General features: G+C 40.9%; 1 protein-coding gene across 1 annotated transcript in view; it reads right to left on the minus strand.

The window, feature by feature from the left end:
* TMEM175 (transmembrane protein 175) overlaps nt 1-17,933 on the minus strand; it is a 668,934-nt gene that overhangs the window by 512,473 nt on the left and 138,528 nt on the right. Inside the window, exon 3 of the mRNA XM_044059461.1 lies at nt 13,371-13,468. Coding sequence (XP_043915396.1) covers nt 13,371-13,468 — 98 coding nt within the window. The remainder of the gene's footprint in view (nt 1-13,370; nt 13,469-17,933) is intronic.

Consider the following 17,933-nt stretch of genomic DNA (forward strand, 5'->3'; position numbering starts at 1 on the left):
TGGTAATGACCAGGTCTAGGATATTTGAGCCACTGGTGGGACTACGGATTAGTTGGTCCAGGGCATTGGAATTTATGAATTCCAAGAACTGCTGGGCAAAGTTGTTGGTATCCAATTAGTTTTCCCAGTTAATGGTAGGGTAGTTGAAATCACCCAGAATTAGGGTGTTTGGTTGTATCTTAATATTTTCTAGTATGTTTAGAAAGGTGCAGTGAGAATCTTGGGGTTATTTATTTTTATCAGAGAATTAGACCAAGCAATCTTCAGTGCCAAGTCCTCGTCTTGGCTGGACAGAAATCCCACATCTGGGAACCGGAGGATTTTTATTCAAAGAAGAATTCGAAAGAGATTTGTGGGCTCTCTCAATACCAAAAGAGAGCTTCTGGTACATTTATAATTTTAGGCATCCAGTTAGTTAAAAACAGCAACATATTGTCTCCTTCCTTTTCTGGTATTCCATATATCCTAATATTATTTCTTCTAAATCTACTTTCTAGGTCCTCTAATTTTTCCACAAGCAAAGTATTTTGTTTCAACAGGAAATCTGTGAGATTCTCACTCACTTTCATCCTGCTATCCAGGTCATTTAATGTGTCTTCTATTGCTGAGATATGAACAGATTTGCCAGTACTTTCTAACTTTCTTGCTAGCTACCTAGGTACCTAAACATCAATGGCCCACTACCTTGGCCATACTCCTTCAGACACAACCCTTATATAGACTTTACCCTAGTCATGTTTTCACTCTACCATTTAGACCACTAGAAAAGCTACTTATACTCTCACTTTCAAATGCAAAATTAATTTAATCCAAACAACTATGTATGCATTTACCTTAATCTGGCTGTATAATGTAACTTTTGTTAAGTACCATAACACATTAAAAGATACAGCACCGCTTTACTTATTTCACATATATTTATACAGTCACTGTTAGAAGCTGCATTAATTTTAAATACAATTAAATGTTTAGCTACACATCAGCTGTAAAACTAATTTTAACCGCAGTATATATTCTTCTATGAAAGATAGCCATGAAACATTTGTGAATTCCACTAAAAAGTGATAAGAATGAGTTATAGTAATATATTTAAAGCAGGAAAAGCATCCAGCTAAACCAGCTCACAATTTACAGCTCATTTAGTGAAGTACATACTGAAATCTACAGCTTTAACATTAAAAACAATGCCTACATGTAATCCATTAGCAAACCTTAACCAGGAACCTATGAGCCCAATATGGGCTGGCAAAACATGTAGAAGAAACAGGCTCACGCTTCAATTTGCTAGCAGAAACCATGGAAAGTGGTAGCAATTTAGAAACTCCAGCAAACTGTACCTTGACACCCTTCAAGAAGGAAACTCCCACATCACACCAATATACCCGAGATCACTCATTTTCCATGTTACATATTTTGTCATTTGATGTACATATGGCACTATTTGCAAGAAATTATGAATGGTGACACAGACTGACTTTAAATGTAACAAGATCTGTCACCTCAAGGTAGGCAACACCAAAGAGGGCAACTCTAACCACAGCACTACCTCACTACATGCACAGCTGCTATTAAATGAGCACATTATACACATTAACGACAAATCACACTGCATCACTAACTCTGCCATTGCATACTTCGCATCCTCATAGACAAGCATTTAGAAATATTTCATTCTATTATGTATGAAACCGTAACATAGCATTTAGAAAGTTTTTTTGGGGGGGTATACAGCTGATGTGGCTATGTTTCCATTGTGGTTCACATTGGTCCATTTACCCAGTACCCTTTTCATTACTGTGTTAGGACTTAATTTCAAATCGAATGGCTAGCTTCCCATGCAAATATTATGAGTTGGCAGTGTATTATAAATAAAATGGATATAGGACCACACAAACTTACTCTGTAGCCCATTCTACAGTTACGTGGAAGTCATGGACTCATTCCAGTGCCACATTTAGACACGGTTTCCAGTGTAGTACTGTTGAGTGGAAGATGTGGAACCCTTGGATTCACTGCATTTCTTACCCATAAATCTAGTCAAGTAACTCATACACAGCTTGTCAAGAATACGGTATTTATGAAGCACGCTTAGCTTCCTGGAAGCTAGTATACAACTGTGCTCACAACAGCCAATCTTAGTACCTACCCATTGTTCTCTAGTCATCTGACTGGGAATGTGAATAGATACAGAATTCTGACCTTAAAGGACTGTTTATCTTTTGCACCTCTTTTCACAAATATTGTCAGAACAAGCAATATACTTGTAGTCAATGACAACAGTAGATGCCCACAACCATAGAAGGCATTCTTTTTTTTAAATTTTTTTTAACAGTGATTGGCTTTAACTGACAGCAGCAATTCAAAAGATATTACTGTGATCATTATTTCAGTCACTTTCTTGACAACCACACATTAGAGGTGATCACCTAAAGTGGTTATCATTTCCAGAGGCAGGCTGTATGTGAAAGCAATAAATTTAGGGCTTGTATAAGCTCACAGTGAAATGATCACTGATATGACTTGTTAGGGTTGGGGAAAAGTGCATATGTGTCTGACAGCTCAAGGCTGCTACAAACTGAACTGCATAACTGTGCCATTCTTTTTTTTACTATCATTACAAGCTCACATCACAGGAACACACACAGTTGTTATATTCTGGGGCAGAGAGAAGGCTAAATATGAGAAAGCACAGGGTAGTTACATGACTATTGCTGAATGCTCACGGATATGGCTCCTTGGGAGAATATGTTGGTGGTCAAAAAGTTGAAATGCATTACTGTGGCTATTAATATGAGTGCACACAAAAGGTGGCTATCTTGGTTCATTCACCTTTGTAAGGACTTCATCTCCCGCCTTCTCACTCACATATACAACCTCTGCTTAACAAATAAGACTATGCCTCAGATATGGAAAAATGCATCAGTCACTCCTATTCCAAAACTACCCAAGCCAACAACTGCTTCGCAATACCGTCCTATCTCAATACTACCCGCTTTATGTAAAATATGAGAAAAAAATATCTACAACCAAAACAGCTGCTTATTTACATCAATACCATTTTCTATCCAGGAACACAGAGTCTAGACTGGGTACAGCACCATAACAACTCTCTACTCCCTCAGAGATGGCATCCTGTCCAATATGGACAAAGGCAACCTGACAGGAGCCGTCTTTTATTGACTTCACAAAAGCTTTTGATATTATTGATCATAGTTTACTACTTAACAAATTAACTGAAATAAGCATTAGTGATGATGCAAAACCTTGGTTTGTAGATTTCTTCACCAACAGGTACTTCAAGATGAAAGCAGGCACCACAAGCTCTAAAACAACTAAAAAAAAAGCAATGCTATTTGGAACCAACTAAAAATAGCCAACTTGAATGGACTACCAATAATAGCTGCAGCCTCAACGAAAATGCTACCAACTTGCAAACCATCTCCAATAAAATCTACTAGTTCATTACTGGCTCCCTCAATGAACACCAATACCTAACTCTCACCAAAGCTAAATGGCTCCCAGTAAGTTTGACAGCCAACCTCCTACAAGCATCACTAATTCACAAAGTCCTGTCACCCACGACATCTTCCCCTCTCATTCAGAAACTTTTCACCAAACCCCTCACATAAATTCTCAGGGATATCTCTCAATGACAACCCACCCATCCCAAGTCTAAAAACTAAATTTCACTGCACTAACCATGCATTCTCCATCCTAGCACCTAAACTTTGGGACTCCATTCCACTCACAGATGTCCAAATGTACTCGGACTTCAGCCAACAGCTCAAGGAACAAATCTTCACCCAAAGTGCAGCTGTAGTCACACAGGTCAAGTTACATGAACCCTGCAGCTCTCTCACAGCCCTTTATCCAGATTTCATCTTTCCTTATCTCATCATGTCATCCCAGCACTTACTACCTTCTCAGTCCTCCTACCTCCTACTTCTCTTTGCATTTCTCATATTTTTCTCCTTTCTACTCCTCTTCCCTCTGCATGCCTCTCTCCATTTTTCTGTTATCCCCATTGCATCCTTTACAGCAACTAATCTCCACTTACCTCTTCTAATGTCTTCATATCTCTCTGTATAACGATATGCTGCTATCCCTGTAGCATAAGCCATCCAAGTCATTATGGCTACATCTTATCCAAAAAACCCTGTTAATCATAATTCCATTTCCATCTAGGTTTTGACTTTGTAAACTGCTTCCTGAACTAATTTTTTTAGCATACTTGTGCATCTGTAAATGTGTACTATGTTTTATAGCATATACTTTTAACTGTAAATATGATTGTTAATTTCTTATGTGATTCTAGGTACCTGGGCTGAGCTGAGCCCAGAAATGGTCCACTGAGATCAGTGCAAACCCTCAGTAAACAAATATGTATGCACATACATATATAGAAATAAAGCATTTTGGAGGGGGTAAGCAACATGTGAAACAAGTAATTTCATGATCCTTGTTAAATGAGTATATTCTTGAATCTGACTGACAAGCACTTTTATCGACAGTTAATTTTATCTAAAATGTACCAAAAATAAATGTCTTTTGTGGGAGAATGATTACCTCCCAAGAGCGCTAGGCTTCACCTCCACACCCCTTCCTTAAATATACTAACCCCACAGCAGCAGAACCACAGAAAAAGTTACATATGAGAGCAATGATTCACTCTGTGTGATGTTTTCTCACTTCTATGTGGTTGTGCGACTGTGGAGTTAGTATATTTAAGTAAAGGGTGTGGGGGGACACTCCCACATGGGGTGTGCAAAGGCATTTATTTTTGGTGCATTTTCTCAGTCTTAAACACTCTACACAAAACTAGCTGGCAATAAAAATGGTTGTCAGTCAATTAACTTCAGATAAAAATATGTCAGTTAATTTGGTGTCCATTAAAAGTGTGTTAGATAACTGTGTGTGTGTATTTATATATATATATATATATATATATATATATATATATATATATATATATATATATATACATACACACATACATATATATATACATACATAGACACAGTGGATATAAAAAGTGTATACACTCCTGTTAAAATGCCAGGTTTTTGTGATATAAAAAAAAAGAGACCACAATAAATCATTTCAAAACATTTCCTACCTTTAATGTGACCTATAACCTGTTCAATTTAACTGAAAAACAAACAAATCTGTTAGGGGAAAAAATATAAAAAAATAAAGAAATGTGCAATACATTGGTAACATAAGTGTGCACACTCAAACGAATACTTTATTGTGTGTGCACACCCTTAAACTAATACTTTTTTTGAATAACCTTTTGATTACAGCATTCAGTTTTCTTGGGTACACAGATGCCGTCAATTAAAGAGACTCTGATTAACCCCAAATAAAGTCCAGCTGCCCTAGTAGGATTTCTCTGACAGTTGCCTGCTAGAGCAAAAGCCATGGTTCGCAGAGAGCTTACAAAGCATCAAAGTGATCTCATTATTGAAAGGTATCAGCAAGGCGAAGGGTACAAAAAATTTCCACAGCATGGATATACAATGGAACACAGTGAAGACAAGTCATCAAAAAGTGGAGAAATTATGGGACAATAGTGATGTTGCAAAGAACTGGATGTCCCTCCAAAATTGATGAAAAAAGACAAGACAAAAACTGGTCAGGGAGGCTGCCAAGAGACCTACAGCAAAACCAAAGGAGCTGCAGGAATTTCTGGCAAGTACTGGTTGTGTACTACATGTGACAACAATCTCCCGTAGTCTCCATATGTCTGGACTATGGGGTAGGGTTGCAAGATGGAAGCCTTTTCTTAAAAAGAAAAGCATCCAGGCCTGGCTAAAATTTGAAAAACAATACATCAAGTCACCCAAAATCATGTGGGAAAATGTGATATGGTCTGATGAGACCAAAGTTGAACTTTTTGGTCACAATTCCAAAAGGTACGTTTGGCACAAAAACAACACTTCGCATCACCAAAAGAACACCATCCCCACGGTGAAGCATGGTGGTGGCAGTATCATGTTTTAGGGTTGCTTTTCTTCAGCTGGAACTGGGGCTTTAGTCAAGGTGGAGGTAATTATGTCGAGGTCGCTTGGAAGGGACCTCCTCACCTGGAAGAACCTTCTTCTTCACCCCTAAAAGGCCTGCTTTGGTCAGGGTAGTAGGCCTTTAATCAGCAATTTGTTTCGACGGTCGACCATGGCTCTGGGGTTGAAGGCAACGCAAATACCGCACTCAACTTCCAGATGGTCAGTGCCGAGATAATAGAGACAATCCTTCTGTGAGTCGGAAACAGGCATTTTTCGACTACACGAGGAGCATCTTTTTAAACCCATGGATTTGTCATACATGGTTCAAACCCCAACAACACGCCGAAGGAAAATTCAAACAGAAGGACCCAAACAGAAGTGGAGATCAAAACCAAATAACACATCCGGTACTACTATAACCCAAAAAGGCACTAACAATCCACACAAAACAAGAATCACACCAAGAAACTACCTTAATAAAGTTAGCACCATGGCTATAACACCCAAGGGAAAAAAGGGTGCCAAATGACTAAACATCCAAATCAAGAGGGGGGGGGCAACAACTACAACAGCTGAAGCACTACTACCCAAAGGGAAACCTAAACAAGAGGGCAACCCCACAAAAAAAAAAACAGAGAACCTACTTACTACCCTCAAGGAGCGGAGCAATCTGCGTCTGTCTACATCAAGTGGCAAACGAGATCTGAGGGGGTTAGAGGGCAGCAGAGCATCATGGGAGGGGAGGAGCTTGAGCTAAGTATCCGGCTCGGATCCGATATCGGATCCAAGACCCTAACGTGAGGAATGGTGACGAAGAGAACATCAGATTCCATTGATATAGTATGTGGGAAAAGATGGTGGAATTAATGTTTACTGTATTTCAGAAACTGAATGAAACAACATGTGTTTTGGCTTTTAAGATGTTACTTTAATTATAATAATTTCATAGCCTTCCTAATGCAAATGCTTTTAAACTTAATTCACAACAATACTTACATTTTTACTTTTTCTCAGAATGACAAATATACAACACACAAAGTCCTAAATATATTCTGCTTTTATAATACAAGAACTAAAATCACAGCTTATTTATCACTGAAAGTAACGTCTTCCAACACCACTTCTTACAGGTATTATACCAAATTTACTAAAATGTTTTGTAAAGTCATGTAACCTTTAGCTGAGTGCATAAGTTCCCATGCAGCCCTTGTGGTTATCAGAGTCTGAGATACTTGCATAAACAGTTCCTTCTTCTTCATCTTCTTCTCCTTTCAGCTGCTCCACTTATGGGTCACCACAGCAGATCACTGTTGCCCGCAGAATGAATGGCAGTAGAGTTTTACAGTGTGGAGTTGCCAGCATGATACCCAACCTTCCTCAGAAGGCACACACTCACACCTAGGGCCAATTTAGAATGTCCAATCCACCTGCAGCATTGTCTTGGGAATGTGGGAGGAAACCGGAGCACCTGGAGAAAACCAACATGAACACAGCGAGGACAGGCACACTCTGCACAGAAGGCACCCCAGCTGAGAATCGAACTGGAGAACCTCTTGCTGTGAGGTAACAATGCTAACTGCTGCACTACTGTGCCGCCCATCTGCATACACAGTTCCTAGTGATTTTAATTTAATGTCCATTATAAATTACAATGCTAAAAGTGCTTTGCACTTTCCTACTTTTCCTCTCAAGTTATCAGCCTCAGTCAGTTATGTTAGCAGTATTCCTTTGCCACTAATCAACTTGTCTTGAAAGCTGAAATATGGCTTTTATATGGCTGAAGGGATGAATATGGAATCCTCACTGCTACTGTGAGCTTTATATATCCTATTTGCTCTATTGTTGTTGTTGTTGTTCCTATTTGCTCTAATTATGTAAATAAGCTAAAGATTCTCAGCAGCAAACTCGCAGTTCCTTTGTAAAACTGTAGTACAGCTGACTTTATAGTTCTGCTAGCACCTCAGTTGTTAATTTACATGTTAATTTAAACTTTGCTTATTTCGCTGTTGTCTGGGCCTCCCTTTACAATTTGCAGTAGTAGTGTTATCTGAATTTGTGTTATGGTACTCTTTTGTAAGACAACAGTGAACTCACCTGCTAAAGAGGCAAGTAACGGGTTGATTTTATAATGACCAATTGTTACAGGCAGCTGCAGTCTGTCAGCCATTCTGAGGAAGTCATCATGTGTCTCACTCTATGGCTGTTATTTTGTCCTTTTAATTTCTTGCTCTTGGGCACTACACTGATATGCAGCAATGGAACAATGAAGACCTCTGTTAGTTCAAAGCACATACTTTCTTCACTACACAATATCATTCTCTACGACTGACAGATTGGTAAGACACTTTGTGGAGACTGTAACCATTTCTATGACACTGACACACTTGCTGCATCTGTTTTTAAATGAAGTTGGGATTTCTGTCTACCCAGCCAGATGTGTTGCTCAGAATAGTAGACCTGAATAGAAGCAGTAGTCACAAGCAGTTGAAAACACTGGAAACAACTGTCTAATTACTAAATTCTTGATAGTGCGACACCATAAGAGGAATAAACATATGTTAAAGTGTGAAGCTAGAGGACAGCACAAAGCACAAGTTAAAAATAGCTGTAGCCTCAAAGGCCAGCAGGTTAGAGCAGATCTAATGGATTTTTGTCTCTCTGCATAAGCAATTGTAAACCTCTTGTACCACGTCTACATTTTTTTTAATTTTTAACATAAGCAGGAACTGAAAAAAAAAGTTATGTACTTACCATAACATTCCATGTGAGGTGTTCATCTCGCCTTCATTCTTACACGAGTTCAGAGCCGATCTATTGGCTCCGAGTTGGCCGCTTTACTAGCTGAAGATCTCAGAGCAGCTCGAGGCCAGGTACCTATCCCATGATGCTCTATGTCCTACCTCGGATCTAGTTTGCTGAACCCAGCATGAACAGATATAACCCAAAGAATACTCCAACCGGAGGAAGACGTCCCAGAACAAGACACCAGACCCCAAGTCTACTCATTCTTCGAGACCCTGGAGGGGGAAGGAGGGTGGGAATGTAAGAATGAAGGCAAGATGAACTCACATGGAACGCTATGGTAAGTACATAACTTCTTTATGTGAAGTTGTTTAATCTCGCTGTTTATTCTTACACATGGGTAGCATCCCAAGCAACCGAATCCTGGGTGGCTCAGGGGAGTATATTCCCGAGGACAGCGGAACCAAAGGAAGCCCTGTCCCTGGAGGCCCTGTCCACTTTGTAATGAGTGATAAAGGTATGCGGCTTAGACCAAGTGGCAGTTGCACATATAGTATCCAAAGGTAATCGAGCCGCATAAGCAGAAGAAGAAGAAACAGCCCTAGTGGAATGCGCCTTCACTGCATGCTCTAATGTTTGGTTTGCTGAAGAGTATATAAATTTAATGCAGTCGGTTAACCATTTTGAAAGGGTGACTTTAGAGTCTGGTAATCCTTTCTTAGTGTCAGCATGAGATACAAAGAGTTGGTCAGATCTTCTAAATTCCTTTGTCCTGTCCAAATAGAATCTTAATTGTCTGTGGATGTCAAGTTTATGCAACATGTTCTCCAACTTATTAGAATGGTTACTGAAAAAGGTTGAAAGTTCAATAGTTTGATTCAGGTTAGTCTTGGAACACATCTTTGGCAGGAATGAAGGGTTAGTCCTCAGTGATACTCTGTCTGGGTGAAACACCAAGTATGGGGGTTTGACAGAAAGGGCATGAAGCTCAGACACCCTACGTGCTGAGGTAATGGCCACCAAGAAAATAGTTTTCCAAGAAAGAAACTTCAAATGGCAGGATGATGCAGGCTCAAAGGGAGGAAGAATAAGTGACAGCACAAAATTTAGATTCCAGGGAGTAAAAGGTTGTCTAACTGGCGGCCTAAGATGAATGGTACCCTTCAGGAAGGCCCTACATAATCTGTCAGACATCAAATTAAAACCTTCAGCTCAGAGGTGAAAATTCAAAATTGCAGCCAACTGAACTCTAACAGTGACAGTTGCAGCACCTTCATGAAAAAGCTTAAATAGAAATTCCAGGATACTAGCAATCGGGGCAACATAGGGATCAATTTTATTCTGGGAGGCCCAAAAAGCAAATCGCTTCCATTTACTAGCATACAACTTTCTGATGGAAGCTTTATGTGAAGATACAAGAATATGCTGTACCTCCGAAGAAAATTTGTGTGACCTGGCTAGGTTAGGAATCGGAGCAGCCAAGCTGTCAGTCTGAGGGAACGAAGGGAGGGAGGGATGGCGAGCCACTGACGAACGTATCAGCAGATCTGGAACTGGGTCCAGAATCCAAGGTTCCTCCAGTTGAGTCGGAGGAAGGGGAACCAAATCTGTCAAGGCCAAAAAGGGGCTATTACGATTACAGTCCTTCCCAGGCTTTTGGCTTTCTGCAAGAATTTCGGAATCAGGGGTATAGGTGTAAAGGCATACAGGAGTCCCGCGGGCCAATTGTGTACGAGCAAGTCCCTTGGGCTGTCCCCCCAGAGGGGAATTCAGGACAAAGTAGCTTCTGCATTTGGCATTCATAGGTGATGCAAACAGGTTGCAGCAAGGCTGGCCCCATCTGTGGAAAATCATCTCCACAACTTCGTCTTTGAGAGACCACTCGTGCGGTAACAGAATGGCTCTGCTCAGTTTGTCCGCTATCACGTTGGATTTCACCGGGATATGCGTTGCTATCAGAAAGCGCCCGGTGGATACTACTCACTGCCAAATTCTCAAGGCCTCTCGACACAGGGGGTAAGACCTGGTTCCCCCTTGCTTGTTGATGTACCAGACCACAGACATGTTTGTCTGTCTGTATCGCAATTGTCCCTAGAGGAAGAGAGTCGTTGAATTGCTGCAACGCCAAAAGCACCGCTCTCGGCTCCAGAACACTGAAGTGCAACTGTGATTCTGTCTCCGACCAGGTGCCTTGGGCAGTTCTTCCCTGAAAAAGCCCCCCCACCCTATCAGAGAAGCATCAGTGGTCACAGTGGCTGACGGTGGGGGAGAAACAAATGGTTGACCCACTGTAACTTGGTGGCTGGTCAACCACCAGTGAAGATCCTTCTTGCAAGAGTCCGTAATCATGATTAAGAATGACATCGGAAGTTGTTGGCAAGACCACTGGGTGAAGAGTAACCACTGAAAAATCAGCATGTGCATGCGCCCTAGGGGAAGTGCTATCAGCGTAGCTGGCATGGTACCTAGTAGCCTCAGTACTTGAGAGGCCAGTACCTTTCTGCTCTGCAAAATGTCTGAGACCTGGTTTTGGAGAGCGGCTATTCTGTCCAGGGGTAATTTTACTGTGGCGGGGGTGGTGTCTAGTTCTACTCCAATAAAGGAGATAAGCTGTGATGGCGACAACGCAGACTTTTCTAAACTGATAGTGATGCCTAACTGAGAGCATAGATTGAGAGTGTGATCCCTGGACAGAATTAGTTGATGCCTGGAGGCGGCGGTAAGGAGCCAGTCATCCAGATACAGAAATACTCGGAATCTTAGACGCCTCAGGTGAGCCGTAACCACTGCCATGCATTTGGTAAACACTCCGGGGGCTGTTGTGAGTCCAAAGGGCAGTGCTCGGAATTGGTAGTGACTGGCTCCCAGCCGGAAATGCAGATGACCTCTAGATGGTCTGGCCATTTTGATATGGTAGTATACATCCTTGAGATCTATAGAGCACATCCAATCGCCCATTCCGAGAAATGGGAGAATAGACTGAAGTGTGACCATCCGGAACTACTTCTTTACAAATGTGTTGAGCCTGTTGAGATCCAAGATGGGCCTCCTGTCCTCTGTCTTCTTTGGAACTAAAAAGAATCTGGAGTAAGTTCCGGATCCTATCTGGTCTGCTGGGACTGGCTGGATGACTCTTTTTATCCTGCAGCCTCTGGATTTATATGGCTACTTGATCCCTGTGACTGGGTGGTACGTCTGGGTTTTCTTCTGAACAGGTGGGGTTTCTAAGAATGGGATGAATTAAACTCTGGTAACGATGCTTTGTACCCAAGAATCTCTTGTAATTCCTAGCCAGGCATCTGGATACAAAGCCAAGCGATCCCCAACTGCCTCCAGAGTAGGACAGTCAGGCCGCCTTTCAGGAGTGCTGATAGGGCTTACCAAGGAACTGATCCCTGTCACCCTGGTTCTGCAGACCTCCTCTGCCGCCGGGGCAGCGTCTTCCATTATTACCCCCTCCTCTGCCCCTGGAGGGGGGTTCACTACCTGTGTTCTGGAAAGCTCCTGGGGACTTCCGGAACCACATTTTTCCACCTTTCTGCCCTTTGGGGTATGGTCTGGTAGGGGTGGAAAAACAGACTCCTATGGCAGATAGAGTCTGTCCTTCTTGTTCACACCTAGTGAGAGTCTCCTTGACTTTGGGCCCGAAAAGAGAAGAGCTTTCAAATGGGGTGTTGACAAAGGAAGACTTGAAGTCTTCAGCAAAGGAGCAGAAGCACATCCAGGAATTTCTCCTAAGAGCTATTGCTGAACCCACTGCCTGACTCAAACCATCGGCTGCATAGGAAATGAGCCGCATGGACGAGTTAACTATGGAATTAAGGGTATTAAGCTGGGTTGTCACCTTCTCAGAGACATCTCCATCTGTACTACCCTGCAGAGATCTCAGAGTTCTTTAGATCTCTTTGAAGACAGGTAAAATGAGTCAAGTAGTTAAGCAATCGCATAGCAAAGGTCACAGAACTAAAGATGCGTTTCCCGTACCTGTCCATCGTCCTGGAATCCCTATTAGAAGGATGGACAGTAGAAGAGGTTTCAGACATCTCTTTCTTGGTGGCTGCAGCCACCACCATGGCATCAACCAGAACTCCCTTAGTGAGGAACATCTCTCTATACTGGCCCGAACTCTCCAACAACCTCCGATCTGTTGCAGCAGCAAACTAGATCTGGGGTAGGACACAGAGCATCATGGGATAGGGACCTAGCCTCGAGCTACTCTGAGATCTTCAGCTAGTAAAGCGGCCAACTCTGAGCAGATGGACCGGCTCCGAACCCATGCGTAAGAATGAATGGCGAGATTGAACAACTTCACATAATTTTTTCTGTAACTCACTTTAACTTGCATACAACTATTCTAATTTATTTTATTTATTTACTTATTTATTTTTGTCCGTCATGCCCCCTTTTATCAAAAATTCATACCTCTAATACTCATATGTATTCTGTTTTTAATATCATACATCAAAGAGCAGGTTACATCATGTACAGTAAACTCTGAAGACGTTTCATCAGGACCTGGACTTGAACCTATAAATTTGAAAATTAATTACACTGGATACAGATGGGACAGCATACCAAAATTCTTTAAGTAAAACATAACAGAGAATTTTATGCATATTTTACCTGACATGTGCTGCCCAGGCCACAGTTACGATTAAAAAGCTCATCAAGTACACAGCAATTTTTCTTGCAAGTTGCTGATGTAGACTTTCTTGTAGCTCCTGTTTACAACAAAATATTAGCAGAAATTAAACACTAATTTGTAGATAATGACAATTCTGTTTTGTGCTATCCTACAAACTCACCTCTACTCATACCTACTAAATGCATCAGTGCTCCATAATTTTGCATTACTCCCCATCCCACAGATGGGTCTCAAAGAAATGAAAGGACAAGGATACATGCTGACTTCTAAGGTAGGGTTGTCAGAGAATCACTTCCTTTAAGAAACTAGACATGCTCTCATTTGGCAGGGGGGTTAATTCATATGGTCTCCGACCTCAGGGCAGGTGCCATCAGCTGTGGTTAGGTTTTTGTCATGTTTCCTGTAGTCAGGAAGCCAAAATGTGGCCTACCCACTGTACAAATCATGCCTTCCTGACAACAATGGCCAAGACAGGCACAAAACCTTTATTAAACATCATAAAGCATTTCACAAGTAAAGAATATGCAGCTGTTATTAATATGGAGAGATGAAGATCTTGCCTAATCAAATTGTCCTTGGACGAAATTATGAATGACATGCTAAGTTTGGCTACTAATTTGCGATCTGAATACAAAGAAGTCATTAGTAACATTGAGAAATTTGAAAAAAAAAACAATTGTTCTTAGAAAACATAAGACTTTACAGAGAAATAAGCTTGCTTATTTGAATAAAACTGCGTATCCTGTTTATCTACAATCTTCCAGTAAGTTAGACCATAGTAAGCATAATGATACTGCTTCTTTAAGATCCAAGAGTGTAACGATGGTTACTGGTGAATCTTCAAATCTCCTGCATAGTGGTGATGTCATTTCTTCCTTTTCCACTGTGAGTGAAGCTGTACAAGGTGGCTTGAGTGAAAAAGTACAGTTGTGTAAACTTACCATAAATGTAGATGTTCGAGTGTATTCACTGTTGCAGTCATTACATTTGGGTCATCTGCCTGCAGGTAGCCCTCAGCCGGCCTGAATATCAAAGTCTTGGATTCCTGCATTGGATGCTGTCTCTTCTACCATGACGTCAGGTCGTTAGGGGTATAAAACATGCAGCCGACGCCATTACATCAGTTTTTCTTGACCCAGATGTCAGGTGCCCCCATAATGGAAAGCAATTATATGTCAGATTACACCTCCAACAAAAAGAAAATACACCAGAAAGCTGAAATACACTAAACAAGAAGAAAAGTATAGCCAAGAGAAGTCAGGGGGCTGGAGGGAGGGTAACCAGGACTGCAACAGTGAATACAAACATCTACATTTATGTTAAGTGTACACAACTGTACTATATTCTTCGTGTTTCACTGTTGCAGTCATTACATTTGGGTTGATTCTCAAAGCTAAGGAAGGGAGGAGGAAGTTAGAGAGCATTAGGACCAGCTATTAAGCCCTGCAAAACTGCAGTGACAAAACCAGCTCTGGATTTAGAAAAAACTAGGCATGTGGTAATGCTTGGTGAAGGTATGTACAGAGCTAGAGGTAGCCGCTTCTAGGATGTCCTTGGTAGGGACACCTCTGAGAAAGGCTGTAGAGATAGATGCAGCCCTAGTGGAATGTGATCTTATCCCCTGTGGGGTAGGTTTTCCATGGTGCTTATAGCAGAAATGAATGCAATGGGCTATCCACTTAGAAATGGTTTGCTTTGACATGGCCTTCCCCTCTGCCCCTGCAACAAACCAACTAGCAGCTGTTCAGATTTTCTGAGAGGCTTGGTCCTGTCCAAATAAAATCTAAGTTGTATGTGCATGTCCAAGGAGTGCAGTATTCATTCTCCTTTGTTTTGTGGATTTGGAAAAAAAGTAGGCAAATGAATGGACTGATTAAGGGCCACACTAGACACCACCTTGGGCATAAAGGAAGGATTGGTCCTGAGGGGGCACCCTGTCTGCATGGAAGATGATGAAGGGCTCCACTGCCATGAGGGCCTGTAATTCAAACACTCTTCTTGCTGAAGTGATGGCTAGAAGAAAGGCCGTTTTCCAAGAAAGGAGTTTCAACTCTGCAGTTGCAGCTGTCTCAAAAGGAGGTAGAGTGAGCTTTTCCAATAGAAAGTTAAGGTCCCAGGCTGGAGCAAGAGCTCTCCTGGGAGGTCGTAAACTTTTGGCCCCTTTGAGGAATTGCTTTAGCAGGGGGTGAGAGAAGATGGGGTGGTTCAGTATAATAATGTGCTGAAATGGCAGAGGCATGAATTTTAATTAACGAGAAGGAAAGGCCCTTGTGGAGCATCTCTGTTAAGTACTGAAGAATATGCGGTAAGCTGGGCACCATTGTGCCCATCCCCTGAGTCTGGCCCCAGGAGCAGTATCTTTTCCACTTTTCAGCATAGGATTTTCTAGTATTAGGCCTCCTTGTCTCCAGAATGACATTTAGCACCTGCTTACTGAGGGATGCTATTGGAGAGCTCAAGGAATTAGGCAGGCTGCAAGGTTCAGGGTTTGAAGTTGAGGATGCAGAATCTGGCCCTCCTGCTGGGACAGCAGGGAAGGGGTCTGAGGCAGGTACCATGGTTCCAGCAGTGACATACTGCGCAAGAGGGGTACCAGTGCTGGCGTGGCCAGTCTGGTGCAATCAGTATCGTCTTTGGTTTGTCCTGTTTGATCTTTAGCAGAACTTTCGAGAGGAGAGGCAGAGGGGGAAGGCATAAACTGAGAGGCTTTCCCAGGTGAAAGACAGGGCATGCACTTTCCAGCTTGACTGTGGGAAGTCCTTGTGGAGAATTTGTCCAATTGTAAAATGAAAAAAAGGCTTCCACTACAATGAAAAGTTCACGAGAAATTCTATTAAAATGTAGGCTTTAATAAAACGAAGAAATAAAAAGCACAAATTGTGCAGTTCAAGCTGCAGGTCAAACAGGATAAGCGCTTTGTTAAAAAACCTTCTTCAGATCCTAGTGTGGAGACCTGACTTACTGCTGTTAAATAAAGATCCTTAATTGCTCAACCAATCACATACAGCAATCAGATGCACGCATTCCTTAAGCCTCCATTTCATTTCTTAATTAGGCTTCTCTCTTTCAAAATAGGTTTAATAGGAACTACTCTGTTGAGCCCTGGAAATAAATTAGCTCTGAGGTTCATGATCCATTTGCTTTCTTCCTTTTCAGTTTTGTTGACAATGCCTCCTCCACGGAGGTTAGTAGTCACATTTGAGATAACCATAAAGCTAAATGAATGCCCTGGATTTTCAGACACATGTCCATATAGGACATTGGTTACCACTTTATTCTTGATGTCTAACAGGTGGCGAAGTATCCGTTCCTTAAACTTTCTATTGGTCTTTCCTACATAATAGGCTTGGCACAAATTACAAGTGCCAACGTATATAACATTCTTGCTGTTGCAGTTAGCAAAACCAGAGAACTTATAGCATTTATTAGTTACTGGGTGAACCAAATCCTTCAGTACAAGACATGGCTTCCTATATAAGGGACTCTTGGGACTTTTTTATGACGTTTGATTACACTGAAGAGAATGTTAAGATGATAACAATAGATTTGTGTTCATTATTCCCTTGTATGCCACAGGACAAGGGAATTAAAGCTTTAAGATATTTTTTAATGAAAACAAATACATTTTCTAACAAGGAAGTTAGATTGCACTGTTTATTAATGGGATTAGTTTTAGAGAAGAATTATTTTATGTCTGACAGAGAATATTACAAACAGTTACGGGGGGTAGCTATGGGCTCTTCTGTAGCCCCATCTTTTGCAAATCTTGTTTTAGGTTATTGGGAACTTGCTATTTTACTTTTAAGTCATTTCTTTAGCAACATATTTTACAAACATTTTGTGGACGACTTATTTTTTTTATAGTTGACATTTCACAGAGTGAGGTTGATGTTTTTATCAATGAATTAAATGACATCTCAGATTAAAGTTCATGAAAGGTGAAGTTAGATTACATGTATATTTTTTGGATTTATTCTTAGAATTGCACTTACTAAACAAGTCAAGTGATAGTAGAGTTTAGAGAAAAGAGACCTTTTCTAATAGTTATCTACATCATAAAAGTTGGCATCCCATGTTTATGAAAAGGAACATCCCTAAAGGACAGTTTATTCAGGCTTCTAGATTAATATCTAGGGACGATGAATTTTATAAAGAGATGGTTAATATTATCTATATGTTTAAGGAAAGAGGTTACAGAGAAACTGATTTGATATGTTCTGCAAATGAAGTAATCAGAAAAAGAAAAACTGTTTTCAAGCCCATTTTAGCACAAAAAGAAAGTGTTTATAGTAATATAAATAATAAGATTCATTTTTCTAACAGTAGTCCAATGTTTTTACTGGATATGTCCTGTGACAGTAGCTCCATTAAGGAAATTATAAGAAGAAACTGGAAAATTTCATAGGGTAATCCTGATCTTATAAAGTTGTAGAAGACCTAAGTCTGTACCATCAGTGGAATATGAATTTTCAAAGGTTATTAGAGAAAAATGAAACATCTGGAAGTGACTAGTACAAACAAACAGAAAAGGTTGTTGCCTT

This window comes from Protopterus annectens, chromosome 17.part0 (genome assembly GCF_019279795.1).
Source record: "Protopterus annectens isolate FY-2018-M chromosome 17.part0, PAN1.0, whole genome shotgun sequence".
Taxonomy (NCBI): domain Eukaryota; kingdom Metazoa; phylum Chordata; order Ceratodontiformes; family Protopteridae; genus Protopterus; species Protopterus annectens.